Here is a 23,309-nt window from a genome sequence, read left to right as displayed (position 1 = left end):
AATTTCTGTAAGAAAAGGTTATTGAAAACTTGTGAATTGACTGAGCCATCACTTTCTATTTATAGGCAACTACTAGGTTTAGGTTAGGAATTATTTGGCATTAAAATAATGAAAATATTAATTTGAAAAACCTAATCTAAGTGGCCGGCCATGGTGTTATAATGGGCCTCACTTGATTTTGCAGTTTTATCAAATTTTATCTCTATTTTCTCGAAAATGCCAATTTTCTAATTCTAACCTTTTAAATGCCAAAACTAATTATTTAATAACTAAAATAGATTATTAAATAATATTGTCATTTAATTTAATTATTAATTAGACATATAAAGTCCATTAATAAATAAATAAACCTAGAAACTCTTTTCTTTACAATTTCACCCCTGCTTAGTGAAAATTCATAAAATTAGACATAGTCTAACTTTAGAATTATAATTGATCAATCACGAATCAATTAATGAGTCTTAGAAGCAGAATGTTCTCAACTAGAATGGGGACCATGGATCTATATGCTGAGCTTCCAATAAGTGAACCAAATTTACCAAGTAAATTCCTACTTATTAATTCTTCGTTGAATCCACTCTTAGAACTTAGAATTGCACTCTCAGACTTATATAGAGCATATTGTATGTTCCACGATATCAATATACTATCTCATTTAACCATTGTTATAATCTTATTATGATTTAAAGATCCTCTATATAGATGATCTACATCGAGATGGGATTTCTTTACCGTTCTCACCCCTCAATGTATTTTGCCCCTTAAAACACTTAGCTACCTGTAAATGGTGTTTAGTGATCTAATAATTAGTCAGTTAAACAAGAGCTCATCCATTTACTTCTATTTGCTAAGCTCGAAGGGAATCATCACTTGACTTATATACACCAGTAGAAGCTATAGATTCCATATTTATGTTCAGCACTCCCACTCAATCATACTATCATGTTCCCAAAATATACGTATCACCCTTACCCGAAAGTAGGCTTAACTAATAAATCTAAGAACATGAATAGCACTCCTGAGTTGAGCCTAAGCATATCAGGATTTAGATTCTTTTAATCTTAAGATCAACTACTGATATTGACTTGGAAAGATATGTATAACGGTAAGTTTGTAATATCTTAACTTAGTTGCAATATCGGTCCAGTCCAATGTATACTGCATACATTCGAAACTAGTATACTTTACTAATGTCCTGGAAAGAACATAACACTTACTCCAAGTGTAAGTATACATCATCGCTGATTATCACATTAGTGTAAATCCAATAACACTGATGAAACAGGGACCAAAACTTTTGATTCATATGATCACAATCACATTCCACTGTGTTGACGATACTGTAATTGTGAATAAACATATGATCTGGATTTAACTGATTTTGTGTGTAAATGTAATAAACATATTTAAACCATTAGCATGTAAAATTCATGCTAATATCAATCACTTCAAATTTCTTATATTGATAATTAATCAGATTGTAAAGAGTTTTATTTAGGCCATAAAACCCAACAGTTTTCATTCACCACTCTTAGCTCCCCACCAAAACTTTGCCATTTCTCTCTCCACAAAACTCCAAAAAGAGTCGAGAAGTTTAAACACAAACATGGCATAGGTGGGTATAGCTTGGATCACAGCCTTAAGGAGGATTTCTTTTCCCCCTTTTGAAAGAAATTTACCTTGCCATTTTGACAGATAAGACCAAATTCTTGTTGGAAATTATTTTACCAGGATCTTAGATCTACTCACAAGTATGTTGATTAACACCCTAAATATGAACTTCTAAAACGATTATAAAATAAACACATATAAAGTATGAGAAACCTTACATTGGGTGCAGCGGAATAAAATTTCTCCTTCCGTTCAGATCTATAACCCTTGTACCCTTTCTGTCACAGAGTATTATCAAGATCTGAACCTGCATCTCTTTCTCTCCTTTCTTTAGTGCTGAATATCCTTCTTGTTGAATGTCTTTCTTCACGATCTTCCTCACTATGATTGAGGCATCACTTGCTGTGGGTGGGCACTACTCTATCACTAAGAGGTTCGAAATTATTCAAGGAAGAAGAAGAGAGTATAGGTGGCGGCTAGGTTAGAGAGAGAAGGCTCAGATTTTTCTCTGAAGGAAATAAGATGTGAAGTTAAGTGTAAATTTCCTGAAGCCTTCACTATCTATTTATAGCATTCCACATAGGGTTAGGTTTGAATTATTTGGCATTAAAATAATGAAAATATCAGATGATAATGCCTATAAAAGTGGCCGGCCATGGCTATATGGATTTGGGCCTCACTTTTTGCAATTTTACAGTTTTATCATTTCTGCATCTCATTTTCTCAAAAACGTCAATTTTCAAATTCAACCATTTAAATGCCAATTCTAACTATTTAATAACTATAAATAATTATTAAATAATATTGTCATTTATCATATTTATTAATTGAACCATACAAAGTATCTTAATTAACAAATATGCCCTAAAAACTCTTTCTTTACAATTTCGCCCTTACTTAGTGAAAAATTCACAAATAGACATAGTCTAATTTGAGAATTATAATTGATTAATCAAAACCAATTAAATGAGTCTTACAAGTAATATTATCTCAACTAGTGGGGGAACCATGGGTCTATATAACCGAGCTTCCAATAAGCAGATCAAGAATTTATAACCTAAATTCACTGACTTATTAATTCTTCGTTGAATCCACCCATAGAACTTAGAATTGCACTCTCACTATATAGAACGCTCTATATGTTCCACCATATAGACACGTCATTACTTATCCATTGTTATAATCCTAATTTGATCAATGATCCTCTATATGAATGATCTACACTGTAAAGGGATTAGATTACCGTGACACCCTACAATGTATTTTATCCTTAAAACACTTAACCCCGTATAAATGATATTTCAGCTATGTGAAATGAGTACTCCACCATTTATTTTCGTTTGGTCAAGCTCGAAGGAAATCATCCTTTACTTTCTATTCGCCAGATAGAAGCTATAGATTCCATATTTATGTTAGCGCTCCCACTCAATTGCACTATCGTGTTCTCAAAATGTACGTATCACCCTGACCCAAAAGTAGGCTTAACTAACAAATCAAAGAAGACGAATAACACTCTTGAGATTGAGCCTAATCATATCAGAATTTAGATCATTTGATCTAGGATCAACTTGGCGATATTGACTTGAATAGATATTACGGTAAGTTTGATAAATCTATGTCAAAGTTCAATATCGGTCTCTTTCGATGCATACTCCATGCACCCAACCTGAGCTTTACTTTAACCAATGCTCTGGAAAGAACATAGCATTTCTCCAAATGCAAGTAAACTCTGTTGTAGATTATCATATCAGTAAAACCCTGTGTTTGATAAATCTAGGAATCTTTATTCACATAGTCATGTTTACTTTCCAATGTGTTGAAAACACAATAAACAGGATCAAGTATGTGAAAAGGGTTTCAGATGAATTTATAAATCAAATAGACAAGCAATTGATAAGGTGAACCAAAACGTATACAAATGAATGAAAAATACTTCTGTTTCTTTATTGATGTTGAATAAAATGGATTACATTGAAATGGAGTTTTATTTAGGGCATAAAACCCAACAATTCTGTCTTTGAGTGGATTGAAGGAAGAACTTTTTGATCTACCAAAGCATTTGGGCAATCCAAGATACTTATCCATGTGGTTGGTGGTAGGTATCTGCAAATAGTCTTGGATAAGGGTCTGGTACATTAGGCTAGTATTTGGGGTGAAACAGATAGAGGATTTTTGGAAATTAACAAGCTGACCCGAAATTTTCTGATACTGATCAAGTGCCTCTTTGATAGCATTGCAGGCCTGAATATTCGATCTACAAAATAGGATGCTATCATCGGCAAAGAGAAGATGAGAAATTTTGGGTGCAGTACACGCAATCTTGAGACCAGAACCCTCCTCAATGCGTTCTGCAAGCTTTAAAATGGATGAAAGACCCTCAGAACAAAGAAGAAAGAGATATGGAGAGAGAGGGTCGCCTTGCCTAATGCCCCTGGAGGGAACCACGTGCCCTAGAGAGTGGCCATTGAGGTTGAATTTGAAAGTAGCAGTGGTAATGCATTTCATGATCAAGGATGTGAATTTGGGGGGTGTCATTTAATGAGATAATTATGTCCCTATGATAAAAACAATATATTTCATTTGTTAGGACTAAAAGTGAATTGAGGTGTCACACACTACTATTAGAGGAACTTTATAATTGGCCTAACATATAAACCACAATACTCATGATTTAGGAATTGCTCCTTCGGGGTGTCATTATTGAAAATTCGTACCTTGGCATTTTTCCTTGTTGGATTTGAAGAATACGGGTCACAATAAATTCCTAAATACCTAAACTCTAGTCATCGTGTTGCCCAAGTGCTGCTCAAGTCGACTGGATGATCACCTGGACGCCTAGTGTACTCCCGATGTCTCCCTGGTGCAGTTTCTTCCAAATTTGTCTCCAAGGTTTGAAACTTGGATGAGGAATGTCTCCCATGTATCCTAGTGCAATGGCTAATCTGTTGGGTTTTATGCCCTAAATAAAACTCATTTCATATAATCATATTTACTTATTAATAAAGATCAGAAATAACATTTTATGTTGCATGGTTCACATGATTTATTTCATGAATATATGTATATAATGTATGAATTTTTTTTAAGTCCAGAACATATGAATTTGTTAAAGATTATAGTGTTGTCAGCACAGTGGAATATAATCTTAATTATATGTTCAAAAGTTTATTCCCTAATTTGTCAGAACACTGGATTTAGACTGACATGGTATAATCAGCGATAGGTATTCTTACACCTTGGAAATGTGTTATGTCCTTTCCAGGACATTGGCAAAGTTTACCAGTATCGGATGTATGGAGTATACATCAGAAGGGACCGATATTGAACTTTGATTAGATATATTAAAATTTACCGTAATATCTATTCAATTCAATATCACATGTTGATCCTAGATCAAATGATCTTAATCCTGATATGGTTAGGTTCAATCTCAAGAGTGTTATTCGTGTTCTTTGATTTGTTAGTTAAGCCTACTTTTGGGTCAGGGTGATACGTACATTTTGGGAACACGGTAGTGCAATTGAGTGGGAGCGCTAACATAATATGGAATCTATAGCTTCTATTTGGCAAATAGAAAGTAAAGGATGATTTCTTTCGAGCTTAACCAAACGAAGATAAATGGTGGAGATCTCATTTCACTTAGCTGAAATATCATTTATACAGGGTTAAGTGTTTTAAAGATAAAATACATTGAAGGTGTAGCGGTAACAGTAGTGCCTTTTCAGTGTAAATCATCTATATAGAGGATCATTGATCACATTAGGGTTATAACAAGGGATAACTAATGGCGTGTCTATATCGTGGAACATATAGAGCGTTCTATATGACTGAGAGTACAATTCCAAGTTCTAAGTGTGGATTCAATGAGGAATTAATAAGTTAGGGAATTTACTTGGTAAATTCGGTTCGACTTATTGGAAGCTCAGTTATATAGACTCATGGTCCCCATACTAGTTGAGACCATACTGCTTGTAAGACTCAGTTAATTGATTTTCATTAATCAATTATAATTCTAAAAGTTAGACTATGTCTACTTTATGAATTCTCACTAAGTAAGGATGAAATCGTGAATAAAAGGGTTTCTAGGTTTAATTATTAATTAAGAGACTTTGTATGTCTAATTAATAATTATTTTAAATGACAATATTATTTAATAATCTATTTTAGTTATTAAATAATTAGTTTTGGCATTTAAATGGTTAGAAATGGAAAAATGGCATTTTTGGAGAAATAGAAATAAAATTAAGGAAACTGCAAATCCAAGTGAGGCCCATAACACACCATGGCCGGCCACCTCTTTGCTTGTTTTCCAATTATTATTTTCAATTTTAATTGCCATGTAATTGCTAATCAAAGCCTAGCAATAATAGGAAAGTGGTGGATCACACTAAATAAGGCAGTTAATCAATTATACAGTAAAAGAGAAAACTGCTTATTTGGAAAGTTGAGCTCTCCCTTTTCCCTATATATAGCAGCCCTTGCTCTCTTCTCTTGCATGATAGAACACACGAATTCAAGAGAGAAAAATAGAGAGAAATTTCGAAATTCCTTTGAGTGATGAGTAGTGCCCACACACATCAAGTGGTACCTCAATCATAATATGTAAGACTATGGAAAATCTGCATCAAAGAAGGAGAAAAGAAGATCCAGATTCAGATCTTGATTATGCTCTGCTACAGAAAGGAATCAAGGGCTAGAGATCTGAATGGAAGGAGTCATATTATTCCGCTGCACCCACTGTAAGGTTTATAAACTTTATATGTGTTTATTTTCATTGTTTTTAGAATTCATATTAGGGTGTTAATCAAACATACTTGTTAGTAAATCTAGATCCTGGTAAAATAATTTCTAACAACATGCACCAGAGCCATGCTAATGATTTACTTTCATGTAATATGAATTAAAACGATGATTTATATGTTTTTGTGTTGATTTGGATGGTTTCATGTTGGTTTATGTGTTAGTTGATGAATGTTGATGTTGTACAGTACCTTTTCCATGAAAAATATTTTTTCGATTTTTGAAAATATTTTATTTGGATCCTTGTGAAAAATTAAGCAATTTTTTTTACGGAACTCGATTCCGATAAAAATTGAGAAAGTTATGAATTTTGAAAATCGAGATTTCGAGTATGCATGGGTGCTCAATCGCGCTCGCGTGACACGCCCGTGTCACCCTGCATCTCGCCGAGATGCACCCTGCAGCTGACCGAGTTTTCTCAGTCAGGCACCCTGCAGGCGCCGAGCTTCCTCGGCGTGAGCCCCTGTATCCGCGCGCGTATGGGGCTGCTGGCAGCCTCCTGGGCTTATGCATGCAGCCTCCTAGGCAGCCTTTCCCCAAAATTGCAATTTTTTGGGATTTTTCCCCAAAAATCCAATTTTTTTCATGGGATTGTTTCCCAAAATTCATTTTTCCTTTTTTAGATATTTCTCAATTGAAATATTTCCAATTTAAAAATATTTTCAATTTGGAATTCTTTCCAATTTTAAATATTTCCATTTTGGAATATTTCTAATTTTAAATATTTCCTGTTATGGTCAGATTTAAAAATTTGTTAACTTCTTTAATATTTATTTATGATTTAATTATAAGATTAGATATTTTGATATTTAACATATTTTAAATTAAAAGATAACTTTGTCTTTTTATTTAAAATAATATATTAAAATTATCTTAAATGACAAATTAAATAATTAATAAATTTGAAATTAACATAGATATTTTTATAGATATACTTACCATAATGTTTTCAAATTCAAAAATTTGTTATTTTGTTAAATATTTAATTATTTATAAATTATAAGTTTAAAAATAATATTTTTTCTATATATATATATCATTTTTTTCTTATTAGAAATTTATAAATCATATCTTAAATATTTAAATAACATAGATATTTTTGTAGAGATTTGAATATTGCTTAATTTGAGATATTTTGACATATAATTATGGTAATTATTATTCATTTATTATTTTATTCCTAAAATAATAATTATCTAACCAAATCTATTTTAAAATTGGTTTATTTTATTACTTTAATTTTATTAAATTATAAGATCTGAGAGTGTATTGAAGATTCTTTCCTTTCAAATCATTGATCTTATTTGATATTTAATTCAAATAAACCTAGATATTTTAAAATTAGTTTCCTTTATTTGGTTAGTTTAAGAATAATAATTTAATTATATTAATATATTATTTTCACATCTATTACATGGACAATGTTTGTTTATTAATATTGTTTATTCAAAAAAAATTTTAACAAACCTATTATTTATCTGATCTAAATTGCTATGATTAACTTGTTGACAGATCCAATGATCTGATTTTAATCATAGTCCAATTGTCAATAGATCTTATAAATAATTTGTAACAGGTAATTTTTGTACTTCTTTCATCTATGTAAACCTAGTAACATGATAGGGCTCATCCAAATCATTTGACTTGTGTGAGCCTATATGTTTGCTATTGGGCTTAGATGCATATAGGAAGCCCATTTAAGTTTTACTAAGTAAATGGACTAGGTTGCTAAAATAAATTTTGACATAAGGAAATTTATTTAGATCCAATTAGATTTGCGCTTATTCAATGAATAACAATTATTTGTTTAAAGGTTAAATTCCTCTCTTTTGGGCCTTGTGTGAGAGTTGGGGGCCAATAGAAGTGGGTACGATATACTGAACCCAGCTCCCCCTCACATGAACTACCCCAATTGTGAAGGCCTATTTGCCTTATTTAAATAATTGTATTAGGTTAATCATATTAGTCCAACCTAATTAAAATTGAATTAGCAACATAATTAACTTTTAAAATATATGAAATTTATTTTTCATGTAATATTTTAAAGTTAATTTTAGAAAAACACTTAGTTAATGATATATATTCTAGATAGTTATTTCTAGTACTAATCATTATTTCTAATATTAAATAGAAAAATATCATTGATTCTGAAATTAATTATCTCTTAATTAATATTGGTACAATCTAAGTTTAGTATATTTTCCTAGTATTAAACTAGAATTAATAATTAAGTTTCCTCTATACTTAATTATTTATTTCTTGAATTTAATACATTTAATTAAATTAAAAATTCAATATCTAAGTTGATTTTCATCATGATACTTAAATATTGTTATTTTCATGTTATTTAATTAAAGTTGAAAATTATCTTAAGTTTGGAATCTTATTTCAGAATAACTTAAAGCTGAATAATTTTCAAAATATATTTTATTTTATTTTATTAATCATTTCCCAAAATTTCGAAATTACATTTCTTTAATGTAGAAATTTCGAATTTTATTTGAAAAATAGATTAAAGTTGAAAATTATTTATTTTGGACCAACTTAAATCAATGACTTTTTTATTTAATGATTAATTAAAATAAATGAACTAAAATATATTATAATTAGAAATTGAATTAATTAGTCTATGAAAGTCTAGATAGCTATTATCTGTTTTGCTTGAAGTATTTTTCTAGTGTATTTAATTAAATAGAAAATTAATATTTAAGTTGATTTTTAATCATGATACTTAAATATTTGAAATTTTTCTTAGATATTTAATTAAATAGGAAAATTATATTTTTTGTTGAAAATTAATTTTTATTAATTTTGGGCCAACATAAAATTAGAGTAATTTTCCAGGATTTATTTTTATTTTATTTTAAAGCATTTTCGAAAGTAGTATTCTTATACACTTCATTTTTCTAAATGAAATATATATTTATAGAAAATTAAATTTGAGTTGTAAATTAATTTAAATTAATTTTGAAACAACTTAAATTGAATAATTTTCTAAATATTTATGGAAATTATTACTAAGATGGAAATAATTCACGTTATTTTCATATACATCTAAGTATAATTTATAAATATTAAATTAAAATTTATATTTAGAATATTTTATTCTAAATTGGAAATTTTAATAAAATAAATATATATATTTAAAATAAATTGATTAAAATAAATTTTAAGGAGAAAATACAACCTTCATTAAATAATGAGCTTTATTATTATAAGGATATTCGATCTCCATTGTTGGTTTTACATAGCTATTGTTTTAGTGAGTAATCCTCCCTAATGGAGGAACGTTCATTAGCAAGTTAGCACCGTTTAATCTCGAAAGATAAGTAATCTTGTAAGTTTTTTATATAGTTTTGATCTCCGTAATGGTGGCAACTGTATAAGACTTGCAAGAATATGAAACAATGGTGGAAGCTCATAAGATAGAATAGCCTTGACTCTCGCCTAAACGGGACAACGCGAATTCCAATCTTGATCGAATAAAAGGTTGCTAGAATGTTGATCATTTTAGATGAGTTGACAACTCTATTCAATGGATGGTAGCTTTGACTCTCGCCTAAACGGGACACTGATATCAGTTTGTTGAAAACCTTGGAAATTATTTAGGATTGTATGTTTTAGTATTTTCACTTGTCATTCCTACTTGCTATATGCTTTAATAATTTCTGAATTGTGTATGAATTTTTATTGAACCATGTTATTTTCTGTTATTAAATTGTAGTTTAATTTCGAATCTTCATTGTTGGTCTAACTTGGCTTGTTTTTCTAATGAGATAAATCCCTAATGGATTTTCACCATTAGACTAACATAATAGTGTTAGATCTCGAAAGATAAATATTGTATATGCAACATCTAGCTGTTCATCAATTGATGACACCTTAGACTAGTATTTTACAATATGAAACAAGAAGATTGTATAAATAAGATTACTTTGACTCTCGCTAATCAGAGCATTGTTGGATTCTTATTTAAAACGAAATTATCCTAATTCCTCTTAGCTTATTCATTTCGAATTAGCTCAATGACATATCATTGGATGAATGGTCTATAAATCATATAAAGTCATTCCATATTTTCTCTTAAGAAATTAAATGACGCATATGATTATATTCTCGAAATTATATCCGAAAATGATATAAATCCTCAATCTTAGAAATCTCCTACTTGTATAGGCAAATCATAGAGTTAGATTAGTAGTGGTGGTCCAAGAAAGAATTACTCATTATACAGTTACACTTTCACAAGGGTTTCATAACCATTTTCTTTCAATGGATTTAAACTGTATGAATTTAGTATTCTGTGACCAGAATCCACTTGCACTATTCTAAGAACTCTCTGTTGTAACTAAAAGATACAACCACATTTTATAAATCTATGGCATTTGTATCTTGTTCATAGTGGTTTTGACAAGATCATTCTCTGCAAAGAGTTAATATGCCTATATCCACTGAAAGTATAATCATCTCATTCGTAGATGGATGTACATTCAGGGGTGGATATGAGTCTTCGTTGTATTCTTAAAACAACCACTCTAGATTTTACCTTATGCAAAAGAAACTTGAAATGTTTGAAAAATTTCATGAATTTCTAGCAATGGTAAGTGGTTAAAGATCTTGCGAACTGATAGGGGTGAAGAAAAAGTTACTAGATATGCAGTTCAAAGATCATTAATTTGATTTTGAATTATATCCAAACTTACCTCCCCAATTAGTTACTAGTCGTTGCCTAAATCCTTCTATGGTAATAAAATTTCAGAATGATGCAATGGTTGTATACTTAATGTAAATCATTACTAGATTCATGATGACCTAATCGAAATTTTAAGAAAAGCTAGAACTGTTAACCCTGGTTTGCATGTTTGTTAGCTATTCTAAGTGATTAGGGGTGGATCATCCCATAGTCATTAGATAAGAAAGTGTTTGTTTAAACAAATACTACTTTTCTAAGAAAATGACTAAGTCTGAAATAAAGTAGCAGATAAAGGAGATATTTTTTTCTTGATTCCATAAGTGTTCTATCATCTTATTTGTTACAAGATGATCCCACTGCCTCTGTTGTCTTAACACAACCGAAGAGGTCAATACCATGTAGTTTTCTTAGACACAATTCACGGTACCTTGTCGTAGTGTGAGAGTTTCTAGGAACTTTACCTTCTCATGACTTGGAAGATACTAGTGATTAAAATCCATTGTGAGTTTAAACAAGTAATGGATTGTCAAGATCAGAAACTAAGAAGAAAGTCAATAGAACTATGGTTTGATCCATTCACATGGAGTAACCTAAAGTTTTCTATTACAAGGACATGAAAGGAAATTTTCGTTCATAAGTCTATTCAATGGACTTAACAAAACTTCCTGTTCCTAGTATTATAGGTTTGAGTTTATCTAAACCTGTGGCTTGTGGTATACCTGGTAATTACTTACTCTAATGCAAGCATGAGATGCTGATGCATTTTCTTTCCAATGGAAATCTATAGAAGCTTCACAACTTCTTAGATATAGATTTTATTTATCTAAGGAAAAGTCTCAACTATTCCAGAAAAGATAAAGCCATGAAAGAATCTCTTAAATCAACAGTGAGAGGTCTCAGATATGCTTTAGCATGCCTTAGACCAGACACCTGCTGTTGAGTGGGAGTAATGAGTAGGTATCAGATTAATCCAGGAGAGGAACATTGGAAGACAATCAAGTAAATCTTAAGATTAAGAAGAGGAACTATATGTTAGTCAATAAGGGTGGTTTTAAAACTCTTAGACTACACCACATCAGATTTCGAGACTTCCCTGTGTGCTAGAAAGTCTGCTGATAAGATGGTGATTACTCTGGGGTGGAGTAGTGATTTTGGAGAAGTGTAAAAACCTATCTGAAATCTCTTAGTCCACCAGAAAGAGAATGAATGTTAAAGTTGCAGGAAAGGTACTTATTCAGTCTAAGGAAAGTTCTATACATTTGTGGCACTGTTCCAACTTGCCTTAACTACTAGGGTTACTTCCTGAATAACCAAGAAGTAGTTGCCAAAAGTATAGAATCCAGTATCCCAAGAGAGTAGACATATAGAGAGGAATTTCACATTATCAAGGATTTTGTGATTAAGGAAGAGTAATGGTGGAGAAGAGGTTGTGTTTAATTCAACCTGTCAGATCCTATTACGAGGAGTTTACTACTATTACACTTGATTTGTATATCAAGGTGTTAATGATTATTTGAAATGCACATTTTGTTTTATATTAGTGCAAGTGGGAGTTTGTTGGGTTTTATGCCCTAAATAAAACTCATTTCATATAATCAGATTTACTTATTAATAAAGATCAGAAATAACATTTTATGTTGCATGGTTCACATGATTTATTTCATGATTATATGTATATAATGTATGAATTCTTTTTTAAGTCCAGAACATATGAATTTGTTAAAGATTATAGTGTTGTCAGCACAGTGGAATATAATCTTAATTATATGTTCAAAAGTTTTTTCCCTGATTTATCAGAACACTGGATTTAGACTGACATGGTATAATCAGCGATAGGTATTCTTACACCTTGGAAAAGTGTTATGTCCTTTCCAGGACATTGGCAAAGTTTACCAGTATCGGATGTATGGAGTATACATCGGAAGGGACCGATATTGAACTTTGATTAGATATATTAAAATTTACCGTAATATCTATTCAATTCAATATCACATGTTGATCCTAGATTAAATGATCTTAATCCTGATATGGTTAGGTTCAATCTCAAGAGTGTTATTCGTGTTCTTTGATTTGTTAGTTAAGCCTACTTTTGGGTCAGGGTGATACGTACATTTTGGGAACACGGTAGTGCAATTGAGTGGGAGCGCTAACATAAATATGGAATCTATAGCTTCTATTTGGCAAATAGAAATTAAAGGATGATTTCCTTCGAGCTTAACCAAACGAAGATAAATGGTGGAGATCTCATTTCACTTAGCTGAAATATCATTTATACAGGGTTAAGTGTTTTAAAGATAAAATACATTGAAGGTGTAGCGGTAACAGTAGTGCCTTTTCAGTGTAAATCATCTATATAGAGGATCATTGATCACATTAGGGTTATAACAAGGGATAACTAATGACGTGTCTATATCGTGGAACATATAGAGCGTTCTATATGACTGAGAGTGCAATTCCAAGTTCTAAGTGTGGATTCAATGAGGAATTAATAAGTTAGGGAATTTACTTGATAAATTCGGTTCGACTTATTGGAACCTCGGTTATATAGACCCATGGTCCCCATACTAGTTGAGACCATACTGCTTGTAAGACTCAGTTAATTGATTTTAATTAATCAATTATAATTCCAAAAGTTAGACTATGTCTACTTTATGAATTCTCACTAAGTAAGGATGAAATCGTAAATAAAAGGGTTTCTAGGTTTAATTATTAATTAAGAGACATTGTATGTCTAATTAATAATTATTTTAAATGACAATATTATTTAATAATCTATTATAGTTATTAAATAATTAGTTTTGGCATTTAAATGGTTAAAAATGGAAAAATGGCATTTTTGGAGAAATAGAAATAAAATTGAGGAAACTGCAAATCCAAGTGAGGCCCATAACACACCATGGCCGGCCACCTCTTTGCTTGTTTCCCAATTATTATTTTCAATTTTAATTGCCATGTAATTGCTAATCAAAGCCTAGCAATAATAGGAAAGTGGTGGATCACACTAAATAAGGCAGTTAATCAATTATACAGTAAAAGAGAAAACTGCTTATTTGGAAAGTTGAGCTCTCCCTTTTCCCTATATATAGCAGCCCTTGCTCTCTTCTCTTGCATGATAGAACACACGAATTCAAGAGAGAAAAATAGAGAGAAATTTCGAAATTCCTTTGAGTGATGAGTAGTGCCCACACACATCAAGTGGTACCTCAATGATAGTATGTAAGACTATGGAAAATCTGCATCAAAGAAGGAGAAAAGAAGATCCAGATTCAGATCTTGATTATGCTCTGCTACAGAAAGGAATCAAGGGCTAGAGATCTGAATGGAAGGAGTCATATTATTCCGATGCACCCACTGTAAGGTTTCTAAACTTTATATGTGTTTATTTTCATTGTTTTTAGAATTCATATTAGGGTGTTAATCAAACATACTTGTTAGTAAATCTAGATCCTAGTAAAATAATTTCCAACATAATCAGATTGCACGTAGAAAGTTATTGAGAACCGAAACTGATGCAAGTTAGGGCACAGATTGTCAACTTGGGGGCCAAGTACTTGTATTGGGGCTAGTTTGAGCTCCGGGATGTCCAGGTGTCATCCTCATCTTAACATTTCATCGTTTTGCGGTCATTGCGACCTACTTGTTGAATGACTCTCAGAAACGACTTCGTTGGATCTTGGTGCTTACCTAGTTGCCTCCCAGTGTGCAGGTAACACTGTCCTATCCTGGGATGCAGAACCCAGGATTGGTTTTTTTCATGCAACACGTCAAAAATAATATAGATTTCATCAAGCCAACTTTTTGAGTAAACAATAAGTCTTTGACCATCTGACTACTTCGATCTAAACAGTGAAATTAACAAGTAAATATTTAGTGTATAGTTTATAATTTATTATAAACAAAATTATACATGCAAACAAAATTTGAATCTACAAATAATTATTAAAAACAGTCCATAACAATATAAAATAATTATAAGTATCACGTAACAATACATAATTTACCATATTTTCAAAAGTTGTACACATTTAATTTTATAACTTAATTCACTACGGATGAATATTTAAGATATTCAAACTTTTTTAACAAACATATTCGCCATTCATCGCAATAACGATCCTAGCTAATTAAATTTGCAACTTATAATATTAAACATTCAATTTTAATACTATACTAAATAATATTGTAACTAAATTCGAAATATTATTTGCTAACTTTAGACACACAATAGTCAGGGTCGGCCATGTACCCGTGCAAGAAGTGCTGATGCACAGGGCCCCAAACTTTTTTTGATAACAACAGAGCCCAAAACTTAAAAAGGCCCATGTTACTTTTCAATTTTTTTTTTCAATCCAGCATTCTATCATGCCAAATTTAAAAAAAAAACAATAAATTTATTTCTTTATTTAATGCCCTTTTAAATTGTTTTTTCCATAATATTTAATAACTACATAGTGAATAGAATGTTGATATGTTGAAGTTGTATTGGAAATAATAACAATTTTAATAAAATTGTTTGAGTTTTTAGGTGTTTAATTGTGTAAAATATATTTTTGTAATATAATTATATTATAAAATATTATTTATAAATTATAATTTTTTTTTCTTAGGGGCCTACTTTTTAAAATTAGAACATGACCTCCAAAAAATTTGAGACAGCCCTGACAATAGTCCTACACTAAATAATAGGTTTTCATTAATAAAATTCTTAATAAAAATATTTTCAAATTAAATGAATAGTTAGAGATACTTATTTGATTTTTATACCTACAATCATCAAATTTTTTAGCACCAACACTCTTTTTTTTGTTTAGTATCGTCGCTAGTTTTTGTGCACTAATCAAAAAATTCGAACTCCTATATGACAAATACTCTAAAAAAGTATACAAAAATAAAAAGAGTATTGTTATTGGACACCAGTGATGATTAGCACCTCTAGATATATCGTCTTGCAATCAGCTAGTGATACTTCTTAAAGATGTTAGACACTACTAATACTTTCAACATTTCTCATATACAAATAATGTAATATAAGCTAATATACATAAATTAAATAAATTACCTCTTCTCAATTTTAATATTGAAGAGAGAGAAAATTGGATTTGTTTGTGAGAATGAATGAATGTGAGGAGGAGGATCTTGAGAAGGGTATGGGTAAGCGGAGGTTGTATGTGTTACCGCGTGTTAGAAATCGTGGGATGTTAGGTGAAGAGGGTCAAAACAAAATCAAACACGTGTGCCTTTTTCATCACGTGATGGGTTCCCACCGCATCACGTGACCTTCTTACAGGTGGTGCACTCCGTACAGATTTTCTTTTATACCTTGTCCCTCCTCTCCTCCTTTTGTACTCCACACACACACACACACACACCCATTTACCTTTTCTCTTTTTCTTTTTTGTCTAATTTATCTATAATTACTTTGTCTATTTTCTCCTACAGTTTTGGACCAACCCTACCTACCTACTACTACTCCATCCTCTGCCTATTCTACTCCTATAACACCTAACCTAATCTCCATGGGATAATACTACTCAATTAAATCTTTCCTTCTTATATATATAAAAAAAAAAAAAAATCTTTCCTTACCACGCAAAATTAAATACAAAAATATTTATTTTGTTTTTCTTATTTGTGAAGATGTTCAAGAACAAGTTAACCTCAGAAATCGCTAAAGTATTGTACAAGCCTCAATTTGATGAATTTTTTCAAGAAGAATATATATTTGTTCGATAATTCAGTTATTAAATCATGTACAAATATATTCTCCAACAACAATTAGAATAAATTTTAATTTAAATTCAAACAGTGAAAAACATCAATAGCATATATTCAAATTTTCCCATATAAGATTGAATGTAATAAAATAGGGTAAAAATACATATAAAATGGATAGTTACTCACTAGTGAAATTGTTGGTTGAAATATATGAAGCTGAGACTAAAAACGAGGTTAAGTGCTTGAAATCCCCAAATACGTTCTTGAGAATCAGAGAAAATAAGAGTGTTCTCTGGTTATCGAGAGGTTTAAAAAGAGTAAAAATGCCAAATGAGCTTTTTTCGTTTTTACAAGAATTTTAGGGGATACAACTGTAATTTTGGCACCCAAATTAAATTTTTGTTTCCCCAAAAGTTACAATGACTACCCTATATGAGTATAACTGTCAGTGCATGCCCCTAGGGCACGGTAATACGTATCAGAACATTAAATGCATCAAATATGTAAAAAGATGCTCCAAAAGATTTGAAGCGACAACCTAGTTTTCCATGATTATCTATTCAACACGTGTCACTGCATTCACGTAATACCTAAGCCAAGCAAGTCCACGCACCAATAAAAAAGTTCCAATGTGAACTTGAGGGGCAAATATTATCTCGAATTTTGTTCAGGTGATATGGCATGTTTCTTTAGGTGACACGTATCATGGCATCGAGACCTGGGGGAGGAAATAGTCTTTTGAAGTGTCCACCTAAGGCATACACCATGTCAGATGTAATAATAAACAAGCAAGGAAAGTCTCACCGTACAGGATGGACGAAACTGACCTGGTCGGAGAGATCCAATCAGCACCTCGCATGACCCGGCTAGGCGAAAATGCGTGAGACAGATTTTTTAAACACACTTTCCTATTTTATATGTAATCATATCCCAATTTAAGAGGATTTACTTATATATTTTGCGCAGTTTAGGAGAGTCATTTCCTATTTTCATGGTTTTACAACTTTCGGAAAACTAATTTTTATTGTAATTATCCCCTATAAATAGTGGAACAATTCTATTATGAAGGGATCTGAAATAATATTTCTGAGAGAGCTATTACGCTGCTCAAATTCCTGTAAAGCTTTCGTGAGAGATCAAGTTGTTCTTGCTTCTCTACTCACAAGTTAAATAAAACAAAAAGGGAAGTAATCTATTACCAAATAATAGGGTTTAACCTCTATAACATCTCGTGTTCTTAGTTTACGCTTAATATTAACTATACTCTCATTGAATCTAATTGATTCCATTGCTTTCAAGACTCAGTGTTGTTGGCCAAAAGCGATGTTAATAGTGGTCATTATAGAACTTCTATAAATTTTTGTATTCTTATTGCTTAATTGTATTAATTATTACATATTATCTTATCGCTTTAAAGACGCAGCATCGTTGGCTAAAAACGAGATCAATAAGTAGTCTTAAAGTTCCTGGTCTGGATGGAATATATGTGCTCTTCTTTAAACACTATTGGGAGATGGTTGGTGAGGACTTTTATGCTTAGGTGTTTTCTTTAGTTGGGGTACGATGCACAAGGGAATTAACTTGACTAATGTGGTGCTCATCTGAAGGTCCCACACCCTCAGAAGGTGTCCCAGTTCAAATGAATATCCATGTGCAATGTCATATATAAATTTATATATAAGATTATTTCTAATCGAATGATGCCTTTGCTTCCTAGATTTATTTTCCCCACTCAAGTTGTGTTCGTCCATAAATGAAATATTCAGGACAATAATGTCTTATCGAAAGAAACTATCCATTCTTTCAAGCTTTAAAAGGGTAAGGAAGGTTTTCTTACGGTCACAATTGATCTGGTTAAGGCTTATGACAACTTGAGTTGGTCATTTGTAGAATAGGTTATGGAAAGTTATAGGATCTTGGAGAAACTCTGTAATTGGATCTCCCGATCAATTTATTACAACATCTTCGCTCAATATTTGTCTTATCAGGGGGCCGATTGGAAAGATTATTCCAAATGCAGTATTCACCAGGGGGTCCTCTTCCCCCGTATATTTTCATCTCAGCGGTCGAAATCCTTGCTACAATGTTGGAGGAGAGATTGGATAGTGGTAGAATCAAGGGAATCCAATTGAGTAGGCATGGGCCAAGATTATCTAACCTTTTCTTTGCGGGCGGCCTTATCCATGTGGCAAGAGCTAATATTGAGGAAGCCCGTCACTTTTGGAATTGTTTGGAAAAATTTTGTTCTTAGTCACGATAGAAAGTTAACATGCTTAAAACATCAATATTTTTCAATAAGAACACGATTGAAGGAATGAAAAATGGGTATTAAAGATATTCTAGGCATAAACAACCTAAACGAAAGCATCATATACTTAGAGTTTCCTATATTTAGAACCTGTCATAAGGATGCTAATTTCATCTTTATCTTGGAAAACCTATCTTCCCAGCTCCAAGGTTGGAAAGGAAAATCCTTTCTAAAGCGGGTCGTGCCCCACTTATTAAATCAGTTGGTCTGTCCATCCTGATTTATACTATGCAAACTACAAAACTTTCTCAACAGTCGGCATCAATAATTGATGGAACGGTCTAGGATTTCTAGTGGGGAAATGAGAAAGGAAACCATGGGATAAAATTTGCCTACCTAAGTCTCATGGGGCTTTAGGCTTTCAAAAAACTATGGAGATGAATCGAGCCTTTTTAGCAAAATGGGAATGGTAACTCATTAACAAAGATCAATCCTTATGTTGCAAAGTGCTAGCTATCAAATACCTTAACAGTACCCCTTTTCTTCAATGCAATTACAAGAGCTTTGATTCGTGGTTTTAGAAGAATATGGTTTAGGCAAAAGATGTTTAGAGAAAAGGGGCTTGCTTTGTGGTAGTTGATGGAAAAAATATCAATATTTAGAAAGATCTATGGGTTGCCCATGGTAATGTTTTTTGCCTAACTCTAACTGGTGTTCCTACTCCAGGCTTTACGACTGTAGAGGATTTATTGTTTGAAAATGGATAGTGGGATCTTTAACTAAATAGGTTGTATGATCATGATACAGTAGGAATCATATTGGAAAGAGAAAAGCCATCAGGGTAAGGGAGGGATCATTGGGTTTGGACAAAGGAACCAAATGGTGAATTCTCCACCAATTTTACTTACCTTTTGCAGGCTCTTGAGAGAAACTAACACTGTCATGTCAATCCTTCTTTGTGGAATAAACTATGGAATAACAAGATGCATTAACGACATAAAGTGTTTTGGTGGAGCATTCTATCCAATGCACTTCCTATTCGATCTACCCTGAGAGAATGGATGATCATTGAAGACTCCTCTTTCCTGATTTGTGGAAAAGAGGAAAAAACTATGGAACATCTCTTTCTTCATTGTAATATGGCTTCTCATCTATGGAGAGTTTCTCCTTGAGGTCTCATTCCTGTTCAGAATCGAAGACTAGACTGTGGGTTTATATCAAATTCATTTGCATTTTGAATAGGAGAGCGGTGAATGTTGATATGTATTTTTATATGCGTCTATCGTAGTTAACACTATATGAAGAGGGACAAATAACAATGTACATAATAACCATTTGTATAGCATACCTTATAATATTGATTTTATTATTTATTGTTATACAGAATATGGTCACTCTTTTATCTCAATTACAACCTTCTCATGAGGTCGCCGAGTTGACTCCTTCACCTGTGGATTAGATCAAACTTAACTGTCATGTGGCGGTTAGGGAGAGGGCTATGGTTAGGGAGAGGGCTATGATGTTGGTAGTGGTTGCTCGAGATCATGTAAAGAAGGTGCTTTGGATTAGTATCAAACAAATGCATTTTGCTAATGCTCTTAGTGGGGTGGCTAGAGTTTGTCTGTTGGCTTTGGAGGTTGCAACAGAGAAAGGATTGTAATTTGTTATTGTGAATGCGATTTTGACATAGTTAATAAAGTTGTCTAAGGATTAAACTCAAAGTGTGAAATTGATAAATATATAGCTTAATGTAGGAGCCTTATGAATACTTTTTTGGGCTGTAATTAAGGTTTCTAAATCTTTTAATTTTTATTGTTTACAATTTGGTTATGGTCATGAGATCTGATTTATTTACATTTATACAATAATGCTTCTTTTTAAAAAAAAAAAAATTAAATAAATAAATTCATTAAAGGAAGCGCATATTTTCATGAATGTGTAATTTTTGCTGTCAATTTGTTTTTATTTTATTTTATTCTTAAAAAATCCCATAAAGTTCTTCTATATCTTTCGTTTCAATTAACCATAAAATGGTCAATCATTGAAAGCAATCTTTTTTAATAATTTAAAATAACAATTATTATTATGTCAATAACAATTTTACGGTCAACCTTAATTTTCTGTTGGCTTGAATGTTATAAATGTTTATTTTGTTAGGATATACTGTCATTATTGGCTTAGATTTGATCATTATTTTTATAATGGAGACGTATATTTGAATGTAAGAGGGTGAAACCTAATGACCCAGGATGAGATAATTGAAATTTCTCATTTTTAAAAACAAATAATAATTAAAAAAAAAAGTAAAAGTTATTATTATCACAATTGTAAGATAAAATTAAATTATTGCAATAAATAAATAAATAAGCACCATGACGATGATGATGGGCGCTTTCATCGTAGAGACTAGAGCGACTCTCGCGGTTGTAAAGGGGGCGATACATTACTCGCTTGCTATAAATTTTAACCGCATCACAGTTAAATTTTAACCACACCAGAGTTTAACTATAAACCCTTATTATTTAGAACCAGGATATATACCTATATATATAACAGAGCAACCCGTCTTTCCCAAACCAGTTTCTTATTATTGCTTGTCCAATATGATGATGGGAGAACCAAACCCCTCAAATCCCACCGTCCGAATTCCTCAATGGGACCCATATGAAGATCCAATGGCCGGTGGGGTCTCATCACCTATTTCCGTCAACAGTAATGCCGGTACCGGAGATTTCTATCATTTATTGGAGAAGTTTTCGTCTCTCTACCGTTACCTTCCCTCGAACGAGTTCTTGCATGGTGAGTCTGATTCGCTGGGTGATGAGTTGGATGTTCATGCCGACTCTTTCTCTTGTGACCATTTCCGTATGTTTGAGTTCAAGGTTAGGAGGTGCGGACGGGCGAGGTCACATGACTGGACTGAATGTCCGTTTGCACATCCCGGAGAAAAGGCTCGCCGGAGGGACCCCCGGAAACACCACTATTCTGGCATAGCATGCCCTGAGTTTCGTAAAGGGAACTGCAGGAATGGCGACTCATGTGAGTTTGCTCATGGGGTTTTTGAGTGCTGGCTCCACCCTGCTCGTTACCGTACTCAGCCATGCAAGGATGGACTGAGTTGTGGCCGGAGGGTCTGCTTTTTTGCTCATACAGCGGAGCAACTTAGGGTTTTGCCACAGCAGAGTCCGAGGGCAAATGGGCCTTGCGAGTCTTATGATGGATCGCCGATTCGTCACTCTTTTCTTTCGTCTCCGCCTGTGTCACCACCGTCAGACTCGCCACCGGCTTCACCAAATAGCCCGAATGAACTACTTGCCTCGATGAGGAATCTTCACCTTGGTAAGATCAAAATGAGTTCTTCAGCTCCTTGGGGTTTCCAAATGGGATCTGGGTTTATCTCTCCACGAGGTGGTTCGATGCTCCGACCCGGATTCTGCAGCGCTCCTTCGACGCCGACCCCAAACCCCATCACGCTCCAGCTGGGTGCCATGGATCTTTGGGACCAGACCTTCGAGGAGGAACCGAAAATGGAGAGGGTGGAGTCTGGGAAGAATATCCGAGCCATAATGTACGCTAAACTCAGTAGGGAGAACTCCCTCGGCCGAGACGACTCAGCAGCTGCAGCACCTGACGTTGGTTGGATTTCGGAGCTAGTGAAGTGAAGCTGAGTGTTTATTTTGACTAAAAAATTTTGGGGTTTAAAAAATCAGTGGCCTTTGATCTTTCTAACTCTTGTGAATATTTCCTAATTAATTTCGAGTTTTCTTGGTGTATAGTCATGAAAAATCGTCTTGAAAAAAAAAAGAAAAAAAGAAAAACGGAACCTTTGTATAGACACTAATGGATTTTATCAGTGCTGCTGATGATGATGATGATGGCGTAGCTTTTTCTTCCATCGAAATTTGGCTATGAAAATGTTTTTTCCTTTTTAAATTAATATTTAATGTCTCCAAAACAATGTCCATTTTGCTTGTTAATCGTATGTTGTCGCTTGTCATGAACATTGTTCTTAACTCTTTACCATTTTCTTTCTTTCTTGTTCTATAATTATCTGTTTTATTATAATTAATAACAGTAGATACCCTTTGAATATTAATTCACCAATTTACGTAATTTATTTTTATGTTTGTGAAGATGATGCTAAAAAATACCAAAAATAAATTGTTCAAAAAAAAAAAAGAAAATACTAGAATATGGAAAAGGTTTGATTTTGTTTTTCTTCATTCGTAAGATTAAAAAGAG

At 32.5% G+C, this 23,309-nt stretch overlaps 1 protein-coding gene across 1 annotated transcript; it reads left to right on the top strand.

Moving 5' to 3' along the window:
- Window positions 1–21,367: 21,367 nt before the first annotated feature.
- LOC115697211 (zinc finger CCCH domain-containing protein 23) lies at window positions 21,368–23,068 on the top strand. Its single transcript, XM_030624133.2, has one exon. It carries the CDS (start codon window positions 21,671–21,673, stop codon window positions 22,727–22,729), a length of 1,059 nt encoding a protein of 352 aa, XP_030479993.1. The 5' UTR covers window positions 21,368–21,670; the 3' UTR covers window positions 22,730–23,068.
- Window positions 23,069–23,309: the final 241 nt, after the last annotated feature.

This window comes from Cannabis sativa, chromosome X, assembly GCF_029168945.1.
Source record: "Cannabis sativa cultivar Pink pepper isolate KNU-18-1 chromosome X, ASM2916894v1, whole genome shotgun sequence".
Taxonomy (NCBI): domain Eukaryota; kingdom Viridiplantae; phylum Streptophyta; class Magnoliopsida; order Rosales; family Cannabaceae; genus Cannabis; species Cannabis sativa.
Note: the sequence above shows the minus strand (reverse complement) of the source record. Positions and strands in the feature narration are given on the sequence as shown.

What these genes read in the sequence shown, in the direction of transcription:
- LOC115697211 (XM_030624133.2), top strand. Translation starts at nt 21,671, where the DNA reads ATGATGATGGGAGAACCAAACCCCTCAAATCCCACCGTCCGAATTCCT.